Genomic DNA, 18941 nt, shown 5'->3' on the forward strand with positions numbered 1-18941 from the left:
TTTTCATCATCTTGGGAGGATTCTTGGGAACCAACTCTTTATTTTGAAAGCTGGTAAATAAAGGGAAAGAGCCCATAATTTATCTTGACTTTCCCATGAATATACCACAGAGTAACCAAATAACTGAGCAGGGGAAGTTTCTCTTTATAGAAGCACATTAACCATAAATGAAGATACGATAGAATTGGAATAACATCATTTTGCAACCCCTGATGAATTGAACCTCAGTGGTGCTAGCAACACAAAAGAGAGCAAACCTGTACACTGTGTACTGCTGTTTTTTCAAAAATTTATTGAGAGAGAGAGAGAGAAGCAGAGAGGGAGAGAGAATACCAAGCAGGCTCTGCTGTCCAGTGCAAGACTGTCTCACAAACCATAAGATCATGACCTGAGCCAAAACCAAGAGTTGCTTAACCGACTGACTGAACCACCCAGGTGCCCCTACACTATGTGTTTCTTAAATGAAGAAGACAACACCACTTCCAGGGGAGTCTTACTCCCCCCAAGTCAAACCTGAATCTGATAAAGCCTCCAGATTCAGCCATCAATTTTCAGGGGTTGCAGAGGGCAGGAGATAATGATAAACTACATTGTAAGGTTACAGCCAACAAAATCTTGACTCTGGGAATCTGTTGGACAAATGACCCAGTTTCTTCAACAAATAAATTGCAAAAGGAAAAAGATAAAGAGAGAACCTAGAGATTTAGATACCTAAATGCCATATTTAAAAAATAGCATAAAAACTATAATGTTTAGGGATGCATAGTTAAATAATTAAACTGCAAATAAAATAAGTTAACAGTGCATATAAAAGGAGAATACAGTATGGTGACTATATTCAATACTGAATTCAAAGTTAGTAAGAGATCTTAAAAGTTCTTATAAGAAAACACATTTTTTAACTGTTGTGATGGATGTTAACCAGACTTACTATGGTGATCATTTCATACTATATATGATTATTGAATCATGTACACCTGGAGCTAATATAATGTCTTATGTCAATTACATCTTAAATGTAAGTTAAAAGGGCAATGGTTTTTCTCTGTGATGAGGCAGAGGGTTTGTGTTCAGCATGGGCATAGTAATGGCTTCTGCAGGGATTGGCAAGGTACTTTCATGAATGGTGGGTTACAAAGATGTTTACCTTATCATTTATTAAGGGATATATATATAATGCTTTTTAAAATATTTGTTACAACTAAAAAACATTTTAGGTTTTAGGTGGTTCAGTAAAGTGTTTTCATTCTCCTCCTAAAACAAGAACAATAACAAAAACATCCATATGCTCTGAAGTTTCCAAGCAGAGATCTGTATGAGGCACTAAAGAAGCCCTAGAGTAAATTTCAAATATTGTAGTGGTTAACTTGGGTTTCTACCTGATTCCTTAAAGAACAGACAAAAAGTACACAGTCTTTTTAAGAGAAGTATAAAGCCATGCCTTTCTGGAACTGACCAATCTTTTTAATTTTTTTAAAAAAATTTTAAATGTTGGGGTGCCTGGGTGGCCCAGTTGGTAAAGCGTCCGACTTCGGCTCAGGTCATGATCTTGATGTTCGTGGGTTCGAGCCCCGCATCGGGTTCTGTGCTGGCAGCTCAGAGCCTGGAGCCTATTTTGATTCTGTGTCTCCCTCTCTCTCTGCCTCTCCTCCGCTCATGTTCTGTCTCTGTCTCAAAAATAAATAAACTATTAAAAATTTTTTTTAATAGTTTATTTATTTATTTTAGAGAAGGGAGCAGGAGAGGGGCAGAGAGAGAGGGAGACAGAATCCCAAGCAGGCTCTGCACCATCAGCGCAAAGCCCAATGCTGGACTGGAACCGCAGGCTGTGACATCATGACCTGTGCCAAAATCAAGAGTTGGATGCTCAGCCAACTGAGCCATCCAGGCACTCCAGACCAATCTTTTTTAAAAATTTATTTTTGTTGAGGTGTAATTGACCAATTTTCTTTCATCCCCCTTCCCTGTCCCCCACCCCCTGCCTCCCACCCCCTGCCTGTGGCAACCACAATCTGTTCTTTGTATCTATGAGCTTGGTTTTTCTTTGTTTCTTTAGAGTCTACATAGAAGAGAGATCATATATTATTTGTCTTTCTCTGTCTGACTTACTGTACTTAGCATAATGTCCTCAAGATCCATCCATGTTCCAAATGGCAAGATTTCATTCTTTTTTTGACTGAATGATTTAGATATATATGTATATATGCATTATATATATGATGTACATGATATATATAAGGACACATATTTTTATATATACACACATATTTACATACTTAGATACATTCCAGAATTTCTTTATCCATTCATCCACTGATGGACACTTAAGTTGTTTCCATATCTTGGCGATTATAAATAGTGCTACCTTAAACACTGGGGTGCATATGTCTTTTTGAATTGCTGTTTTAGTTATCTTTTAGTAAATACCCAGAAGTGAAATTATTGATTATGTGGTCATTCTTTTTTTTATTTTTTTATTTTTTTAAATGTTTATTTTTGAGAGACTGAGAGACAGAGCACAAGTAGGGAAGGGGCAAAGAGAAGGAGACACAGAATCTGAAACAGGCTCTAGTCTCTGAGCTGTCAGCATAGAGCCCTTTGTGGGGCTTGAACTTGTGAAATGTGAGATCATGACCTGAGCCAAAGTGGGGCACTCAACCATCTGAGCCACACAGGTGCTTCTATGTGGTCATTCTTTAAATAATACTTTTTAGCTTTTTGAAGAGGCACCATACTGTTTTCCATAGAGGTTGTACCAATTTACATTCCCACCAACAGTACACATAGGTTTCTTTTAATACTTGTTATTTCTTATCCTCTTGATAAGAGCCATTGTAATAGATGTGAGGTGTATTGATTATAGCCATTCTAACAGGTGTAAGTTGCTGTCTCATTGTGGTTTTGATTTACATTTCTGTGACAATAAATGATATCTTTTCATATACTTGTTCACCATCTGTATGTTTTCTTTGGAAAACTGTCTATTCAGGCCATATGTTATCAGATTTTTTTTGGCTGTTGAATTGTATGATATTTTTATGTATATTATCAATATTAACCACTTGTTAGATATATGATTTGCAAAAAACTTCTACCATTCATTAGATTGCCTTTTTATTTTGTTGATGGTTACCTTTGCTGTACAGATGCTTTTTGATAAAGACCCACTTGTTCATTTTTGGTTTTGTTATACTTTTAGTGTCAGATTCAAAAACTCATCACCAATACCTGTATCAGGGAGCTTACTGCTTAGGTTTTCATCCAGAATTTTATGGTTTCAGGTCTTGTGTTCAGGTCTTTCATCCATTTTGAGTTAATTTTTGTTTACGGTATAAGGTAGTGGTTTAGTTTCATTCTTTTGTATGTGGGTACCCAGTTTTCCTAACACTTTATTGAAGAGACTCTTCTTTCCAATTGATATTCTTGCCTCTTTGTTGTAAATGTATTGACCATGTTTACATGGGTTTATTTCTGGGCTCTCTATTATGTTTTATTGTTTGTTTTTATGCCAATTCCATATTGTTTTAATTACTGTAGCTTTGTAATAGTGTTTGAAATCAGGGAGTGCAATACCTCCAGCTTTGTTGTTCTCTCTCAAGATTGCTTTGGCTATTCAGAGTCTTTTGTGGTTCCATACACATTTTAGGATTGTTTTTTCTATTTCTCTAAAAATGCCATTGGAATTTTGATAGGAATTGCATTGAATCATAAGGATGCTTTATCAATATTAATTCTTTAAATCCAAGAGCATGGAATATCTTTTCCATGATTGTTTTCAATTTCTTAATGTGTTATTTTCAGTATACAAGTTTTTCAGCCCTTTGGTTAAATTTATTCTTAGATATTTTATTATTTTTGATGCAATTATAAATGGGATTGTTTTGTCTTTGTGATATTTGGTTATTACTGTATGGGAACATAACAGGATTTTTTGGTATTGATTTTGTACCCTGCAACATTACTGGAATTTGATTATTTAACAGTTTTTTGGTGGAGTCTTTGGGGGTTTTCTATAAATAACATGTTATCTGTACATGGTGATAGTTTTACTTCTTCCTTTCCAGTTTGGATATTTTTATTTCTTTTTCTTACCTAATTACTCTGGCTAGAACTTCCAATATTAAATTGAATGAAAGTGGCAAGAGTGGGCATCCTTGTCTTGTTCTTGATCTTAAAGGAAAAGCTTTAAGCTTTTTACCATTGAATATAATGTTAGCTGTGGTCTTGTCGCAAATGGCCTTTATTATGTTGAGGTGCTTTCTGTCTATACCCGCTTTTTTGAGAGTTTTTTTTTTTTTAATCATAAGTGGATGTTGAATTTTGGGGCACCTGGGTGGCTTAGACAGTTAAGCTTCTGATTCTTGATTTTGGCTCAGGTCATAGTCTCAGGGTTCATGAATTGAGCCCTGTGTCAGGCTTTGCACTGACAGTGTGGAGCCTGCTAGGGATTCTCTCTCTCTGCCTCTTACTCTCAAAATAAATAAACCTTTAAAAAAATAAGTGGATGTTGAGATTTGTCAGATGCTTTTTTGCATCTATTGAGATGATCATATGATTTTTATCATACATTATTGTTAACGTGGTGTATCACGTTTGTGGATATTCAATCAGCCTTGCATCCCAGGAGTAAACCCCCCTTGATCATGGTGTGTGAACCTTTTAATGTATTTTTGAAGTCAGTTTGCTAATATTTTGTTGAAGATTTTTACATCTATGTTCATCACAGATATGGTTTTAGAATTTCTTATTCTTGCAGCATCCTGTCTGGTTTTGGTGTCGGGATAATACTGACCTCATAAAATGAGTTTGAAAGTGCTCTCTCCTCAGTTTTTTGGAAGTGTTTGGGAAGGACTGGTAATAATTCTTTGAGTATTTGGTAGGATTTACCATTGAAGCCCTCTGGTTCTGGACTTTTGTATTTTTGAAAAGTTTTTGATTACTGATTCAATTTCCTTAGTAGTAATGAGCCTCCTCAGATTTTCTATTTCTTCATGATTCAGTCTGGTAGGTTATATGTTTCTGGAAACTTTTTCTTTCAGATTGTTCAGTTTTTGGCATATAATTGTTCAGAGTTTTTTCTTGTGATCCTTTGTTTCTGTGTTCTTACTTATAATACCTCCTCTTTCATTTTTTATTTTATTTTTTTGAGTCCACTCTCTTTTTTTCTGGTGAGTCTAGCTCAAGATTTGTCATTTTTATCTTTTTAAAGAACTGGTTTCTTAAGGTAGGCAGTTATTGCTCTGAATATCTCAGAATTTCTTCTGCTGCATCCCATAAATTTTGGTATATTTCCGTTTTTATTTGTCTCATGGTATTTTTTAAATTTATCTTTTGATTTCTTTTTTTTTAAATTCAATTTTTTAAAAATCTTTTATTTATTTCTGAGAGAGAGAGACGGAGAGAGAGACAGAGGGAGACAGAGAGAGACAGCATGAGCAGGGGAGGGTCAGAGAGAGAGGGAGATACAGAATCTGAAGCAAGCTCCAGGCTCTGAGCTGTCAGCACAGAGCCTGACGTGGGGCTCGAACCCACGAACTGTGAGATCATGACCTGAGCCAAGGTTGGACTTTTAACCGACTGAGCCACCCAGGCGCCCCTTTTGATTTCTTTTTTGACCCCTTGCTTGATAAGTAGCATGTTGTTTAATCTTCACATAACTGTGCATTTTCCACTTTTCTTTATAGAATTGATTTCTAGTTTTCATATCATTCTGCTTGGAAAGATGCTTGATATGATTTCACTCTTCTTAAATTTATTAAGACTTGTTTTGTGGCCTGGGATCTATTCTGGAGAATGTTCCATGTGCACTTGAGAAGAATATGTATTTTTTAAAAATTATTTATTTTTTAGTTTACATCCAAGTTAGCGTATGGTGCAACAGTGATTTCAGTAGATTCCTTAATGCCCCTTAACCGTTTAACCCATCCCCCCTCCCACAACCCCTCCAGCAACCCTTTGTCTATTCTCTGTATTTAAGAATCTCTTATATTTTGTCCCCCTCCCAGTTTTTTTATGAGAGAGAGAGAGAGCATGCGCGCGCGTGCGAGAGCACGCGAGTGGGGGAGGGGCAGAGCAAGAGAGGGGCACTGAATTGGAAGCAGGCTACAGGCTTTGAGCTGTCGGCACAGAGCCTGACGCAGGGCTCGAACACACTAGCTGTGATATCATGACCTGGGCCGAAGTTGGATTCTTTACCGACTGAGCCACCCAGGCGCTCCACCCCTCCCTGTTTTTATATTATTCTTACTTCCCTTCCCTTATGTTCATCTGTTTTGTATATTAAAGCCCTCATATGAGTGAAGTCATATGATATTTGTCTTTCTCTGACTGGCTAATTTCGCTTAGCATAAAAGCCTCTAGTTCCATCCATGTAGTTGCAAATGGCAAGATTTCATTCTGTTTGATTGCCTAGCAATATTCCAGTGTGTGTGTGTGTGTGTGTGTGTGTGTGTGTGTGTGTGTAATAATATACCACATCTTCTTTATCCATTCATCCATCAATGGACAATGGACATTTGGGTTCTTTCCATAGTTCGGCTATTGTCGATAGTGCTGGTATAAGCATTGGGGTTAATGTGCCCTTTTAAATGCCCTTTGAAACAGCACACCTGTATCCCTTGGGTAAATACCTACTAGTGCAATTGCTGGGTCATAGGGTAGTTCTATTTTTAATTTTTTGAGGAATCTCCATATCGTTTTCCAGAGTGGCAGTACCAGTTTGCATTCTTACCAGCAGTACAAAAGAGGTCCTCTTTCTCTGCATCCTTGCCAAGACCTGTTGTTGCCTAAGTTGTTAACGCTAGCCATTCTGACGGGTGTGAGGTGGTATCTCATTGTGGTTTTGATTTGTATTTCCTGGATGATGAGTGATGTTGAGCATTTTTTATGTGTCGGTTGGTCATCTGGATGTTTTCTTTGGAGAAGTGTCTATTCATGCCTTTTGCCCATTTCTTCACTAGATCATTTGTATTTTGGGTGTTGAGTCTGATAAGTTCTCTATAGATTTTGGATACTAACCCTTTATCTGATATGTCATTTGCAAACATCTTCTCCCATTCCGTCAGTTGCCTTTTAGTTTTGCTGATTGTTTTCTTTGCTGTACGGAAGCTTTTTAGTTTGATGAGGTCCCAATAGTTCATTTTTACTTTTGTTTCCCTTCCCTCTGGAGACATGTTGAAAAAGAAGTTGCTGTGGCCAAGGCCAAAGAGGTTTCTGCCTGCTTTCTTCTCGAAGATTTTGATGGCTTCCTGTCTTACATTTAGGTCTTTCATGCATTTTGAATTTATTTTTGTGTATGGTGTAAGAAAGTGGTCCAGGTTCATTTTTCTGCATGTTGCTGTCCAGTTTTCCCAGCACAATTTACTGAAGAAACTGTCTTTATTCTTTTGGATATTCTTTTCCTGCTTTTCAAAGAGTAGTTGGCCATGTTTGTGTGTCCATTTCTGGGTTCTCTATTCTGTTCCATTGATCTGAGTGTCTGTTCTTGTATCATACTGTCTTGATGATTACAGCATTGTAATACAGCTTTAAGTCTGAAGAATGTGTAATTTTTGCTTTTGTATGGGATGTTTCATATATGACTGTTAAGTCCATTTGGTTTAGTGTGTTGTTTAAGGTTGCAGTTTCTTTATTGATTTTTCTGTCTGGGTGATTTATCCATTGATGTAGTTGGGGTATATTATTGTGGTGCTGTCTATTTCTCCCTTTAGGTCTATTAATCTTTGGTTGATATATTTAGGGGTCCTATCTTGGTTGCATGAATTTGTACAAATGTTATATCCTCTGGTTGGACTGGCTTCTTTATCATTATGTAATGTTCCTTGTGTTTTATTGTAGTTTCTGTTTTAAAGTTGATTTTGTCTAATGTAAGTATAGCTATTCCAGCTTCCTCTTGGTTTCCATTTTCATGGAGTATCTTTTTCCTTCCCTTCACTTTCAGTCTGTGTGTGTCCTTACCCCTAAAGTAAGTGTTTTGTATACTGCATATAGATGGGTCTTGTTTTTTGTTGTTGTTGTTGTTGTTGTTGTGTTGTGTTTAATATTTTTAAATGTTTGTTTATTTTTGAGAGAGACAGACAAACAGACAGAACAGGAGCAAGGGAGGGAGGACAGAGAGAAAGAGGGAGACACAGAATCCAAAACAGGCTTCAGGCTCTGTGCTGATACACAGCCTGACCCAGGGGCAAACTCACAAACAGTGAGATCAAGACCTGAGCCCAAGTCAAGTCGGACCCTTAACCGGCTGAGCCACCAGGAGCCCCTTTGTTTTTGAATTATTCAGTCACTTTCTGTCTTTTGATTGGATAATTTAGTCCACTTACATTTAAAGTAATTATTGATAGGTATGTATGTATTGCCATCTTGTTCATTGTTTCCTGGTTTTTGTTGTTGTTGTTGTTGTTATTCTTCTCTGTTCCTTTTTTTCTTCTCTTGCTCTCCTTTGTGGTTTGATGGCTTTCTTTAATGGTATGCTTGTATTACTTTTCCTTTATCTTTTGTGTATTTACTGTAGGTTTTCACTTTGTGATTTCCATGAGGTTTTCATATAACAACCATGAGGTTTTTATATAGCCTATTTTTAAGTTGATAACTTGTTTGATGGCATTCTAAAGTGTCACATTTTTACTCCCTGCTGCCATGTTTCATGTTTTTGATATCTTGTTTTTTATCTTTTCATTTTGCATATCACTTAACTAATTATTGTAATGAGTTGTTTTTACTATCTTTGTCTTTTAATATTCATGCTAGTTTTACAAGTGATTAATCCACTATGTCTACTATGTATTTATAAATATATTTATTATGTAATTCCTTTACTTGTGACTGTGTAAGTTTCTGTTTTGTGGATGGTCCACAATTTACTTATAACCTGTCTACTTCTGATGGACATTTAGGTTTTCTCCAATATTTTTCTGTTAAAAATAGAGCTGTAATGAATTGCATTGGATATCAAAGATTGGCATTTCAGAAAGTTCAATAGGTGCTTAAATACTTACCGAATGAATGACGGACCAGAAGATAAGTGGCTTAGAGAAGAACAAGGAGGGAGGTGAAAGAATGAGACTGGAGACAGGGTGACTGGTTATAAGGCTCCTGCAGTTGTCTGGCAACAGAACAGAGGGAAATATATCTAGGAGATCCAGTAAAACAGGGTGATCTCTGTAACGCTGGGATTAGGAGACAGGAGTAGTCAAGCATGATTTTTTTTGAAGTGTATTTTTTTATTTTGAGAGACAGGGAGAGTGAGTGTACATGCATGTACACGCATGTGCTCTCATCAACCATGAGATAATGACCTGAGCTGAAATTAAGAGTTAGATACTTGACTGACTAAGCCATTCACATGCCTCAAGCATGATTCCTTAGAAGAATAGTAATACATTGGACAAATAATAAGCATTTATTACCCATATGTCATACATGAAAAGAGCTCTATTTTCATTGGGAAATAGATGCACAGAATTAAAGACAACCACTAGCAAAGATAATCAATAGGAATAGTAGGAATCAGTGATTGATTGCTACTTTCCGTTTCTTCTGGTCTTGTTTTTCCAGATTTTCTGCTGTTACTGCTAACCCACATTCTTTCTTTTTATTCCTAATCATCTCTCCTTGACTTCCTCAATTTGAACCCTTATTTTATTTTATTTTTAATTTTTAATGTTAATTTATTTTTGAGAGAGAGAGAGAGAGACAGAGCATGAGTCGGGGACAGGCAGAGAGAGAGGGAGACACAGAATCTGAATCTGTGCTGACAGCTCAGAGCCTGACATGGGGCTCGAAGCCATGAACCATGAGATTATGACTTGAGCCGAAGTCAGATGCCCAACCAACTGAGCCACCCAGACATCCCTTTTATTTTATTTAAGGCTTATTTAGTTCTGTGAGAGACAGAGAGAGTGTGAGTGGGGGAGGGGTAGAGACAGAGGGAGAGAGAGAGAATCCCAAGCAGGCCTCACACTGTCAGTGCAGAGCCTGACATGGGGCTCAAATCCACAAATCTGTGAGATCATGACCTGAGCTGAAATCAAGAGTCAGACGCCTAACTGACTGAGCCATCCAAGCGCCCTGAGAACCCTTATTTTAAAGATTAGAGACTTCACAGTTCTTAAGCTGCTGGAAAGTCAATTAATTGATTTTCCATTCAGCTGATTAGGAAGTAAAATACTGTGCCTACAGAATGTATTTCTGACAGATGGTATGATTGTGTGCTGTTTTAAAAAACATTGAAATAGGGATGCCCGGGTGGCTCATTTGGTTAACTGTGTGACTCTTGATTTTGGCTTAGGTCACAATCTCACAGTGCATGAGATCGAGTCCCAAATCAAGGCTCTGTGTTGACAGTGTGGAGCCTGTTTGGGATTCTCTCCCTCCCTCTCTCTCTGCCCTTCTCCTGCTTGCATGTGTGTGCATGCTCTCTTTCTATCTCTCAAAATAAATACATAAACTTAAAAAAATGAGATAAAATGATATGCCATAAAATTCACTTTTTAAAATTTATTTTTAAATTTTATTTTTATTTTTTTGTTTCTTTCGTAGTTTATTGTCAAGTTGGTTTCCATATAGCACCCAGTGCTCATCCCAACAAGTGCCCTCCTCCGTGCCCATCACCCCTCTTCCCCTCTCCCCCACGCCCATCAGCCTTCAGTTTGTTCTCAGTATTCAAGAGTCTCTCATGGTTTGCCTCCCTCCCTCTCCCCAACTATTTTTTCCCCTTCTCCTCCCCCATGGTGCCCTGTTAGTTTCTCCTGTTCCATTTGTAAGTGAAAACATATGGCATCTGTCTTTCTCTGCCTGACTTATTTCGCTCAGCATAACACCCTCGAGTTCCAACCATGTTGCTATACATGGCCAGATTTCATTCTTTCTCATTGCCATGTAGTATTCCATTGTATAGATAAACCACATCTTCTTGATCCATTCATCAGCTGATGGACATTTAGGCTCTTTCCATGATTTGGCTATTGTTGAAAGTGCTACTATGAACATTGGGGTACATGTGCCTCTATGCATCAGCACTCCTGTATCCCTTGGGTAAATTCCTAGCAAAAATTCACTCTTTTAAATTGAACAATTCACTGCTTTTGTAGCTCATTGATAGGCTTTCACAACCAGCATCAGTAATTCCAGAACATTCCATCAACCCACAAAGAAACCCTGTATCCATTAGAAGTCATTCCCCATTTCTTTTCCCCTCCTACATCTGGCAGCTGCTAATCTACTGTATGTTTCTTTGGATTTGTCTGTTCTGGGCATTTCGTAGGAAGGGAGTCATACAAGATGTGGCCTTTTGTGAGTAGATTCTTTCACATAGAATAATGTTTTCAAGGTTCATCCATATTGTAATATGTACTGATACTTCAATTTCTTTTTATGGCTGAATAATATTCCACTTTATAGATGTATCACATTTTGTATATCTGTCATTTGATGGACATTTGCATTTCAGTTTTTTTGGCTGTTGTGAATACTGCTACTCTGAACATTTGTGTAGGAGTTTTTTTCATGGACATTTGTTTTCATTTATCCTGGATATCTTTGTAGGAGTGAAATAGCAAGGTCATATGATAACTCTGTATTTAGATTAAAAAAATTTTTTTATGTTTTATTTATATTTGAGAGAGAGAGATCATGAGTGGGAGAAGTCAGAGAGAGAGAGAGAGAGAGTCACAGAATCGGAAGGAGGCTCCAGGCTCTGAGCTGTCAGCACAGAGCCTGACACAGGGCTTGAAACCATGAGCTGTGAGATCATGACCTGAACCAAAGTCAGATGCTTAACTGACTGAGCCACCCAGGCGTCCCTGTGTTTATATTTTTGAAGAACCAAGTGACTGTTTTCTAAGGCAACTGCATCATTTCACATTCCTACCAGCAATATGGAAGCAATATCCCATGATTGGCAATATGTGAAGGTTCCAACTTCCACATCCATGTCAATACTTGTTATTGTCAATCTTTTTGGTTGTAGACATGCCACTGGGCATGAAGTAGAGTCTCTTTTTAGTTTTTACTTATATGTAAAAACTAATGATTCATGATTCCTAATGACTCATAGGCCTGCATTTCTTAGCTGAATATATTTGGCGTAGTCCTTAGGTGCTATGTTTAGTGCTAGAAATACAGTTGTGAACAGGGCAGTCCACTGCCCTCTTAGAGATTAGATTTTATTTGAGATGGTAGACAGTAGCAAAATAATTGCAATTAGAGTTTTAATAAGGAATCAGTTAAGGACAAGGACATAATAAGGACAAGACATGGTCCCTTATTAAACTTTTTAGATATTCCATTTCAGTGATTTAAATCTTTTCTATTTCATTGGAGACCCACATTCACTCACTGGTTTTTAAGAATATGGTATAGGGCATTTTTGCATTTGATTTTATTTTTAAAAATAAAATTGGAAAAAATTCAAAGGAAATGAGAGCATATTAAAGGAAAAACATACTCAAATGTATTAAAAAGTGGAATATTTTCCCAGCCATTAGCAGCTTGGTGACTATTTATTGCTCCAGACCTGTTTCCATGGCATATATCATGTAGAGTTTTGATTAAGGAAATTACGTTCCTAAAGGATTTTCACTTCTTTTTGAGACTTTCACAAGAGCATGAGTGATATCACTGACTGTGCAGTGATTTATGTGGTGGGCATGTAATAACATGGGTGCTGCTCGGCTCGCTGCGCTTGACACAGGTCCACATGGCTGTGACGGCATGACTCCTCATCTTCCCTTTTGCTACAGATGGCCCTCATCCCTGCCGGAGTGTTTACAATGGGCACAGATGATCCTCAGATAAAGCAAGATGGGGAAGCACCTGCGAGAAGAGTTGCTATTGATGCCTTTTATATGGATGCCTATGAAGTCAGTAATGCTGATTTTGAGAAGTTTGTGAACTCAACTGGCTATTTGACAGAGGTAATAGGATTGGGCTGGGGAGGAAGAACTTGTTCTTTCCTAAAAAAAATTTTTTTTAATGTTTCCTTATTTTTGAGAGACAGACAGAGAGCATGAGCTGGGGAGAGGCAGACACACACACACACACACACACACACACACACACACACAGAGAATCCGAAGCAGGCTCCCAGGCTCTGAGCTGTCAGCATAGAGCCTGATGCAGAGCTCAAACCCACAAACCACGAGGTCATGACCTGAGCCGAAGTTGGACGCTTAACTGACTGAGCCACCCAGACATCCTGAACTTCTTCTTTTCTAATATCAATGATCCACTCTTTATTATGTGCCCAGTACTGTACTCAGCAGCGTATATATATATTTCATCTAATCTAGTTCTCATAGCAACCCAATGAGGCCAGTTATTTTTCAGCAAACTTAGGATTAGAAAGTGGTTGGCCCTGAGTTACACAGCTAGTTAGTGGTGGGGCTGGGATTCAGGCTTGGCCAGTGAGATGCCAGGGCCTGTGTTTTTAACCATTAGGCTATCTTGTGTCAGTGCTCTAATATGCAGAGTACCATTGCTCGGGGTTTTTTTGGTTTTCTTTTTTTTTTTTAAATTTTTAAATGTTTTTATTTGTTTCTGAGAGAGAGAGAAAGAGGGAGAGAAAGAGGGAGAGAGACAGCGTGAGCAGGGGAGGGTCAGAGAGAGAGGGAGACACAAAATCTGAAGCAGGCTCCAGGCCCTGAGCTAGCTGTCAGCACAGAGCCTGATGTGGGGCTTGAACCCACGAACCGTGAGATCATGACCTGAGCCGAAGTCAGATGCCTAACCGCCTGAGTCACCCAGGCCCTCCCATTGCTCGGGGTTTTTGAGACAGCAGATAGCATTTAGAATAAGGCCACTTTTTCCCTCTCAAAAAAATTGCAGTTCAGTTGTTTGAGAAGCATTACGTATTTCATTAGGCTATAGATGCAGAAGTGCAGCTCTTCATTTTTGTGGTTTTGTTTCAATACCTGATGACTCATAAGCTCTCCTGTAGCAGTTCCAGGTTATTCTCTGGTGCTGAATCCCAAAGCAAGGTTCTGAAAGTGGATGTTTCTTCTAAAAGGGAATACATAGACGAGGCTTTCTAGTTTATGAAACTTTCTCTAAGTGTCTAAAATACACTTGTTTTTTAGGTTTCCCATTTTCTCTCACCAGAGGACTTTACCCTTGTCTTCAGTTTGTGGAATCCTTGTTTTGTTTTATTTCCCCCTGCCCAAGCCCAAGACATCATTTTTTTTTTTAAAGTAGGCTTCATGCCCAGCATGGAGCTCATCGCAGACCTTGAACTCATACCCTTGAGATCAAGACTTCAGCTGAGATCAAGACTCAGGCGCTCCACCAACTAAGTCATCCCGGTGCCCCTCAGTGTTTTGTTGTAAATAAAAAAGTAATTTGAGGGGTGCCTGGCTCACTCAGTCTGTGGAGCATATAACTCTTGATCTCAGGGTTGTGTGTTCTAGCCCCTCATTGGGTGTAGAGATTGCTTAAAAATAAAATCTTAAAGAAATAGTTAATCTGAGAGTAAATGCTGAAAGCAAAACAATGTTCAAATTTGGTTTTGTTGCATCACATTTCTTTGGAATTTCCTAAAATATACAAAGTGTTTTTTCTTTTATATGTGTTTAGAGTAAGCAGAAGTCCCTCTTTTTTTTGGTTGTTTCATAAGGTTCCTCACAGATCAGTTTTCTCAATAGTCTACATAAATTAGAAGAAGACTTGGAAGGGAAGAAATTCCCTTCAGACTAGGGTTTTCCATAAAGAAGATAGAATCACCAGAATGTAGGACATCCAGGAACATAGATAGAGAAAAATGACATCCAACTTTTTACTACTCTGTAACTGAAATTTAACATTTCCTTTAATTCTGAGGCAGATGACAAATCATACAAATGGTAGTAGCACCTATAACTTTGTCACCAGTAGAAATCATAAATAATTTTTGTCATATTATTGTTGTTGTAGATACCTTAAAATATTTGCATTCATCTCCACTTTAGAAATGATATTTATGAGACCTTCCACTAGATCTCACTTAACATTATTAATAAAGAGGACGTATATGTTACTATAGCATAAATTTACTTTATTAATATGTATATATAACTATTTTTCTTTGTAATCATATTGATTTCGTTTTATGCCCTTCAACATTTCATTCTGAGAAGGAGGCCCCTAAGCTTCAGCATACTGCCCGAAGGGTCTAGGGCACAAAAAGTGTTAAGAACCTCTACTTTTTTTTTTTTTAATTATTTTTATTTGTTTCTAGGAGAGAGAGAGAGAGAGAGTGTGTGAGCAGGGGAGGGTCAGAGAGAGAGGGAGTCACAGACTGAAATAGGCTCCAGACTCTGAGCTGGCAGTCAGCACAGAGCCCGACGCGGGGCTCGAACCCACGAACTGCGAGATCATGACCTAAGCGAAAGTCAGACGCTTAACCGACTAAGCCACCCAGGCGCCCAAAGAACCTCTACTTTGGATAAATACTTCATCTTTTTGTGACAGTACATTTTTTTTCTTTCCCTGCATCTTCATTTCATGTCACATTCCACTTACTCACCATGTTCTAGCCCAGCTGCTCTTATTGCTATTCCTTGAAAACTCAGCACTCTTTTCCATCTTAAGATGTCAGCCCATATTTTTTTTAAGTTTTTATTTATTTTGAGAAGACAGAGATGGTACGAGTTCGGGAGGGGCAGAGAGAGAGGGAAGGAAACAGAGAATCCAAGCAGGCTCCACACTGTCAGCACAGAGCCTGATGCAGGGCTCGAACCCATGAAACTGTGAGATCATGACCTGAGCTGAAACCAAGAGTCAGACACTTAACTGCCTGAGTTACCTAGGCACACCAGCGGTCCATATTATTTTCCCCTGCTTGGAGCTTCCCTCTCTCCTTGGCTGTCTTTTTCTCATTCTTGAATTGTTTCAGCTTAATGTCTTCTTCTCAGGGAGGCTTTCTCTGCTCACTCTATCAAACAGAGGGTTTTCTTGATACCCTTTACCTTATAAGGTCAAATAAAGTTGTAATTATTTTCTTCCTTTCTTTCTTTGACTTGATCTTTTTTTTTTTTTTTCTTTTTTTTGGTCTGCATCATTCCCCTGTACCATGTAAGTGCTCTTAAGATAGGGACTGCACCTATTTAATATTGCTCTTGTATTTCTGTGATTTAGTTCATAGTCAGGCACAGAACAAAGATTGGTGTTTGATACATGTTCATTGGATGAAGGGATGGCTTCGATGCTTAGGCATGTCCCCACAAGGGAAGAAGACAGAAGAGCAGGGGAGAAGAAAAGATGATGAGCTCCGATCAGGAAAAGGAGTTAGAACTTTTGTAAGGCCTGAACTGTAGGGATCCAACAGGCAGTTAGTATCATCTGGTGAGGATAGCACTGGAGGTAGGGGTGCGGGGATCATCTGCAGTGTGTGCTGGTGGTTAATGACTGGGGGTTAATGTGCTGGTGGTTCAGGGGTGAGACTGAAGGTCTCTGTAGCAGTAGGTCAATGTATCTCAGTGTGACCTTTTGGACTATCTGTGTTAGAATCACCAGCTGTGCAGGTCCTTGATGTCATCCCAGACCTCCAGAATCAGAATCTCTGGGGTTGAGGAGCAGTAATGTGTAGTTTTGATAAGCTGGCCAGGTGGTCTCCACTGCACAAAACCGTTGTGCAAAGAGCCACTGGCATAGAGAAAAAAAAGCAGAGGGGCCAGGAAAGAGCACTGGGAAGGAACAGTGGTCCAGGGGCTCGAAGAAGAGTCTGTGTGTTTCAGGGGATGAGTAAGAAGAGTCGAAAGAGGAGAGAAGCTAGGAGAATAGAACCATGGAGACCAAGGGGTTAATGTAGGCATTTGCAGAATGAGGTCACATGTAACACATAAGACCAGGTAGATGAGGACTTGATATGGTAATGTTAAATGAAAATAATCAAAAAAGAAGTTTCCATCTGATGCTTGAATTGGCCACTTGAGATTTATAAACACAGTTGACACCTTCATGGAGCTAGAGTATTATATCAGAATATCGGCAAGCAATGCCATTTAATTTTTTTAGCTAGATTGCAGCAGCAGAACAAAGGACAAAGTTCAATTATATAATCTGAAATGTAAGGAATACTATTATTTTCCAAGTCATTTGTAATACTTGTGGAGATGCATTTTCATCAACAGGAGCAATCACATTCTCAAAAGGCTAATCTCTCCCAGGCTGCATTCTTATCAGCTAAATGAGCCTGAAAAGACAATGGCCTCTGTAAGTGATATTAACCTGTTTAAATAGGAAGCCAGATGCTTTTAAGTCATTTCGGAATCCTCTGGGAAGTCATAAGAAAAACTTGAGTTCATTTGGACAAGAAGTATCACTTTAACACTGTGCAAAGAAAACGGTACCTGTGAAACATATTACTCCAACCTTTCTAGATTTTTATTGCCTTCTTTCCTTTCAGGCTGAGAAGTTTGGTGACTCCTTTGTCTTTGAAGGCATGTTGAGTGAGCAAGTGAAGTCTGATATCCAACAAGCAGTAAGTAATGTTTAAACAGACTCTCACATTTCTCTACTGCTCGTTGGAAAGGGCTTGAAAACTCCAAACTACAAGTGTTACCCTCCTCACTCCCCAGGACCTATCCATTCCTGCTCTAGATTTTCTCGTGGTAACGGGCCCATGGGCCAGACCACCTTATCTTAAAAATGCCACACATCCAGGATGGTGTTTGAAGAAGTTTTGGCTCTGACTTGGGTTTCTGTCTTGTGCGTCCGAGTGACACATTGTGTTGCTGAGGAAGGCTCAACTGGCTTCTAGACATTTCTGGGTTTCTTTTACTTACAGTCATTTCTTGAATGAGGGCTTGAATACGAATATTTTTTTTAAGTTCTGTTCTTAAAGTCTTGACCTCATCAGGTGCCCGTGTGGAGAGAGAGCTTCCTATTTAAACATTCATGAATTCCTGCGATCAGAGTAGTATTCATGCAAGGGAGTCCTTTGCTCTGGATAGTCACAGGACATTGAGCCAGGGAACTGGTCTTACCACCCACAGTGTACCTGCTTTCATAGAGAGGATCTGAATGTGAATTAGGTGTGTTTTTCTCAGAAATCATGGAAACAGTGCACTGGGCTTCTATAAGCACCTGTGGGTGTAGTGAGCAGAATTTGGGATTTATGTATGTTTGAGTATTTGTTTACATACATGTCTCAAAAGGAGGCAGAAAATATAAGAACAAGGGAAGGGTTGTGGGTAAGCTAGGAGCTTGAGGGTTCACAAAGCAAAAAGGGTAGGGAATGCAGAAGAAGCAGGAGGTAGGGAGAGAGAAAGGAAACGGGGTCCGCCTTGATTGCAAGGGAGAGTGATTAAGATACAGAGATTGAAGACCGGAATTCAACCCTAATCTTGCTTTGTTACACAGGTTCCTTTCAGTTGCCTGAACTTGGTCTTTCTGTGTTGGCGTCACTGTTCTTTGCTCTTGTGAGCAACAGTGCCAAAAAAATTAAACTGTCCTGGCTCCTGTTTTCCTTCTTTTCAAATGACTGTAGCAAAAGTGGTGGGGGAGACATGAGGTGAAAACCAGACTTGCTTCTCAATTCATTTATAGGAGAATCAGGCCAATTTTCTGTATGTGTTTTACATAAATGTTTTTAAAATATGACCGAGCTGCATCTGAATTTCAGTTTTCTTTGCTCATTACAAGTTTTTATTACAAGTCTATTATGTAATGTGATAGACTTTTTTTTTTAATTTTTTTTTTTAAAGGCCTTTGAGGTCACATCGGCCTAGGGTTGATGAGCCAGCAACTCAGGATGCGGCGCCTTGTTCTAAGATACAGAGCTCAGATGAGGGAGGGCCTTTGTACTTATTTTTGTAATTTGCTCTTTCAGATACAGAGCCTCCTGTCATTCGAGAACCTCCAAATGCATTAGGCATAAAGGCAAAGGCAGATTATTGCTAGGCTCTGAAGGTGCCCTGTAAGTGCCTAGCGAAGTGTGTGTGCCTGTTACCAGGACAATAACAAGCCGC

At 38.7% G+C, this 18941-nt stretch overlaps 1 protein-coding gene across 2 annotated transcripts in view; it reads left to right on the forward strand.

The window, feature by feature from the left end:
• The window catches only part of SUMF1 (sulfatase modifying factor 1), a 97623-nt gene that overhangs the window by 8959 nt on the left and 69723 nt on the right, over window positions 1–18941 (forward strand). The window contains exons 2-3 of one of the 2 annotated variants that reach the window (XM_039240307.1): window positions 12741–12914; window positions 17378–17452. In XM_039240307.1, coding sequence (XP_039096238.1) covers window positions 12741–12914; window positions 17378–17452 — 249 coding nt within the window. The remainder of the gene's footprint in view (window positions 1–12740; window positions 12915–17377; window positions 17453–18941) is intronic. The other variant, XM_039240308.1, reaches the window with a different exon arrangement.

This window comes from Hyaena hyaena, unplaced genomic scaffold, assembly GCF_003009895.1.
Source record: "Hyaena hyaena isolate Hyena2069 unplaced genomic scaffold, ASM300989v1 scaffold_172, whole genome shotgun sequence".
NCBI classification, from domain to species: domain Eukaryota; kingdom Metazoa; phylum Chordata; class Mammalia; order Carnivora; family Hyaenidae; genus Hyaena; species Hyaena hyaena.